Source organism: Crocodylus porosus, unplaced genomic scaffold, assembly GCF_001723895.1.
Source record: "Crocodylus porosus isolate Cpor-Errol unplaced genomic scaffold, CroPor_comp1, whole genome shotgun sequence".
In the NCBI taxonomy this organism is placed as follows: Eukaryota; Metazoa; Chordata; order Crocodylia; family Crocodylidae; genus Crocodylus; species Crocodylus porosus.
The window spans coordinates 45,346,444-45,349,915 of record NW_017728948.1 but is presented as its reverse complement, the minus strand read 5'-3'; the positions used below and the strand labels follow the sequence as shown (position 1 = coordinate 45,349,915).

Genomic DNA, 3,472 nt, shown 5'->3' with positions numbered 1-3,472 from the left:
CCCCGCTGCAGCTGCTTGGAGCTCGCAGCTGGGCTGCCCTGTGGCCCTCTGTGCTGCCACAGCTGCTCTGTGTTGTGGGGGGGGGGTGTGCAGCTAAGCCCTGTTAGCCCCAGCCTTCTGCCACCTATGGCCATGTGCTAGAAGCAAAGGCAGAGGTTCCTGGCTACAGGGTCTGAATCTTGCCCCTCTGCTCAGAGTTAAACCCATCACTGTATTTGAGTTCAGGAAGGAATTTTACCCCATGATTAGATTGGTATGGACCATGGGGGTTTTTGCCTTATTCTGTATCAAGGGGCATGGTCCTCTACCTGGGCCCTAATAAGTGTAGATCAACAACATTTTATAGAAGCAGGGCATTGGCTGCCGTGGTTCCTCTGTTTTACTGGTAGCAGATAAGGGTGTTAGATCTCTGTTGTGTCAGGTTTGAGGGTAGTCTGATGCAGAGTTTAGATCAGGGAAGGGCAAAATGCAGCCCATAGCATTCTATCCGGCCCATGGGACCCCTAAAAATTTTAGAAAATATGTATCTGCTTCTGGCTGCCTGTCAAAGATGGCAGGAGCCAGGGGCAGTAGGACCCAGGTGGAGCTGACAGCAGGAGACAGGAGCCCAGCCGCACCCACCCCCAGCCATTTCCCTGTTTCCTGCCCCTGCCCTGCTCCAGTGGCTCCCAGCTGCAGGGCTGCACTGGGCCCTGCTGGTACAGCTGTGTGCGTACATGCAAAGGTAGAGGCAGTGTGTGTGTGTGCGTAGGCAGGGGCAGTGTGTGTGCATGTTCGGAGGGTGAGTCCCACATGTACCCACACCATACACGCAGACCCCCCACCCCCTCGCACACCAGCCACCTTCCCCCACACAGCCCTCCACAAACTCCATACCCACCCCACATATGCACACACATACCCACATACTCCCTCAACCCACGTACCCATGGCCCCCAACAAACCTATACCCCCCCCCACATTATACAAGCATAAGACTTCATTTTAAGCTATTGTGCAATTGCTTCTTTGTGCACTACACAAATGCATGTAAACCAGGGCAAAAGTATTTTTTTAATCAAATTAATGAATGTTGTAGATGTTCACTTTTTAGAATATAATTTGGTATTTTTTCTGGTTCCAGGATGGCAAAACCCCTTGCTGAAAGGAGTTCTTCCAGGGGCAAGGGGAGGGACTGGTGGCAAAGGTCAGGGGTTAGGGGGCAGGGCTTCCACTCCCAAGGTGGTGACCAGGGGGCCCTCGACAGCTTGCTAAAACTCAGTAAGCAGCCCTCCACTCTGTCTGAAATGACTGCCCATCCCTGGTTTAGGTTTTGGTTGTATAGGATGGTTTGGATAGAGATGATCCTGTTTCAGGCAGGGAGTTGGACTAGATAACTTGTGGAGTCTCTTACAGCCCTGCTTCTCTATGACTCTATGAACAGGGCATGAGCTCCATGCCAGTTTGGAGAGTTGCCAGACAGGAGGACCCAAAAAGCCCATGCCAGGCAGGGTTCTCAACCAGGGAATGGGGACCCTGTACCCAGCTACAGCAGTTGGTTGGAGTGCTGGGAGCTCTAGCCATGTCAGGTAAAACCACTGTCACTGAGGTCTGATCATCAAGATGCTGCTGGAGCTCCTGGCTATCAGGGGACACTCAGGAGGTCCAGGCAGGGAATAGGTGCAGAAAGGGTGAACCCACCTGTCACTGCCACTGTCTGACTGACCTGGGAACAGGGGGTAGGGTGCATCCCAGGACTGTTCCTGCGAGCTGTAGCTGGAGGCTGCTAGGAGTAGCTGTGGGAGGTGCCAGGCTCAGCTAAGACAGCAGCAGTGGCAAGCAGTTTCCCTCTTGCTGCCTCCGCTCCTGGCCAGCAGGGGAAGGGAGGGAGAGGGGCGGCAGGGAGAGAAAGAAGGAACCTGCCTGCCGTCACACAGTCCACCTCCCCTCTTGCAGTAGAAGCCCCCTGCTGGGCCAGTGCAGGACACCTAATGGAGCCAAGCAGGAAATGGGGCAAAAAAGGAGGACCTGTTTACTACTACCACTGTTCCCAGCTGAGCCCAGCCTTGCATAGCTGCTTCCAGTAGCTGGAGATCCTGGGCCAACAGGGGACTCCAGGAGGCTGGTCTGGGACCTGGTTCAGGAAGGAGGGACCTGGCAGCCACTGTTGCTGTACTCTGCTGTCCCAGGTGGAGCTGATCCAGGCACAGGGCCACTCCTGTCCCACTCCAGACTCAGGCTGCAGGGCGCAGCTCTGTTGGGTGCTGAGCTCAGCTGGGGACAATAGCAACCATGAGTGGGTCCCTCTCTTCTGCCCCTGATCTTTTCTCAGTCCCTTCCTCCACAGTGTCCCCTGCTGGCCTGGGACTGCAGCCATACCTCATCCCCCTGCCATGGTCTATGGGGCAGTGCTTGTAGAGTCCTGCTGGAGCTCCGTTTTCTTAATCCTGGGATGTATTTGTGGCTGCTCAAGTATATCTTCTGTGGATATGAAAAGAGACCATGAAGGAGAACTGCCTGCTTAGAAATATGAAGGAATGCGTGGGTATTGGTCTTACCATGATCTTAAATACTTTCAAACATCGCACTTAGTGGGGAAAAATACGCATTGCATCAGACATTAATAGTTCCATGGCTCTGTTGTATTAAGCTTTAAACAAGTAAAGTATGCCCAAAATATCACTTTGGTATGAATTTTGCTGAAACTAAATCTGTGGTAATTGTGTTCTTTGGATGGATTGTTTTATTCTGCTTCAGAAACTCATACTTGTGACTGAAGTACGTAACAGTCCCAACTTGTCTTTGTGGGTTATTGTTTTATACTTCAAGGGAACTGATTTTATTTTCTAGGAAATTAATTCTGATCAGGCTATGCAAGGAAACAGCACAGAACGTGGTAAAAAAAGAACGGCTGCAGCATCTGGAACGGAGAATATTCATCAAAAACCAGAAGAAAAAGTAGATGAAACAGGACCAGCAGCTCCTCCCAAACCCAGGAGAGGGCGTCCACCCAAATCTGAATCTCAGGGCACCACAGCAAAAAATGATGAAGCAAATAAACCGCCTGGCAGGGGAAGGAAAAGAGCAGCAGGCAGCCAAGAAGGTCCAGGCGGTTTAGAGGCAAGCAATGCCAAAGCTCCAAAACAGCAAGACATAGCAAAAAAACCAGCACCAGCACAAAGACAAATTGATCTACAAAGGTAAAAAAAATATATCCAAAAATAAAAACATCTTTCCTGTTTCAAAAAATATTCTGAACTTTTCAAATGTGATACATTCAACAAGCATTTAAATGCATGCATTTTTGTATAGCACATACTATGGCCTAGCATGTTGCAATCTGAAGTATTTTTCTTAGGGCCCTGGCAGATGTTATACTTAGAATGCAGTTAACCTGTTAATCATGCTATAAATAGTAACCAAACCACACACTTAGAGAATTAATGGCGTGACAAAACGAGACACCAGCAACAAAAATGTTTCATAAAATATG

General features: G+C 50.0%; 1 protein-coding gene across 1 annotated transcript in view; it reads left to right on the top strand.

Moving 5' to 3' along the window:
• PDS5A (PDS5 cohesin associated factor A) overlaps positions 1–3,183 on the top strand; it is a 125,116-nt gene extending 121,933 nt beyond the window's left edge. Inside the window, exon 29 of the mRNA XM_019552581.1 lies at positions 2,830–3,183. Coding sequence (XP_019408126.1) covers positions 2,830–3,183 — 354 coding nt within the window. The remainder of the gene's footprint in view (positions 1–2,829) is intronic.
• The last annotated feature ends 289 nt before the right edge of the window (positions 3,184–3,472 follow it).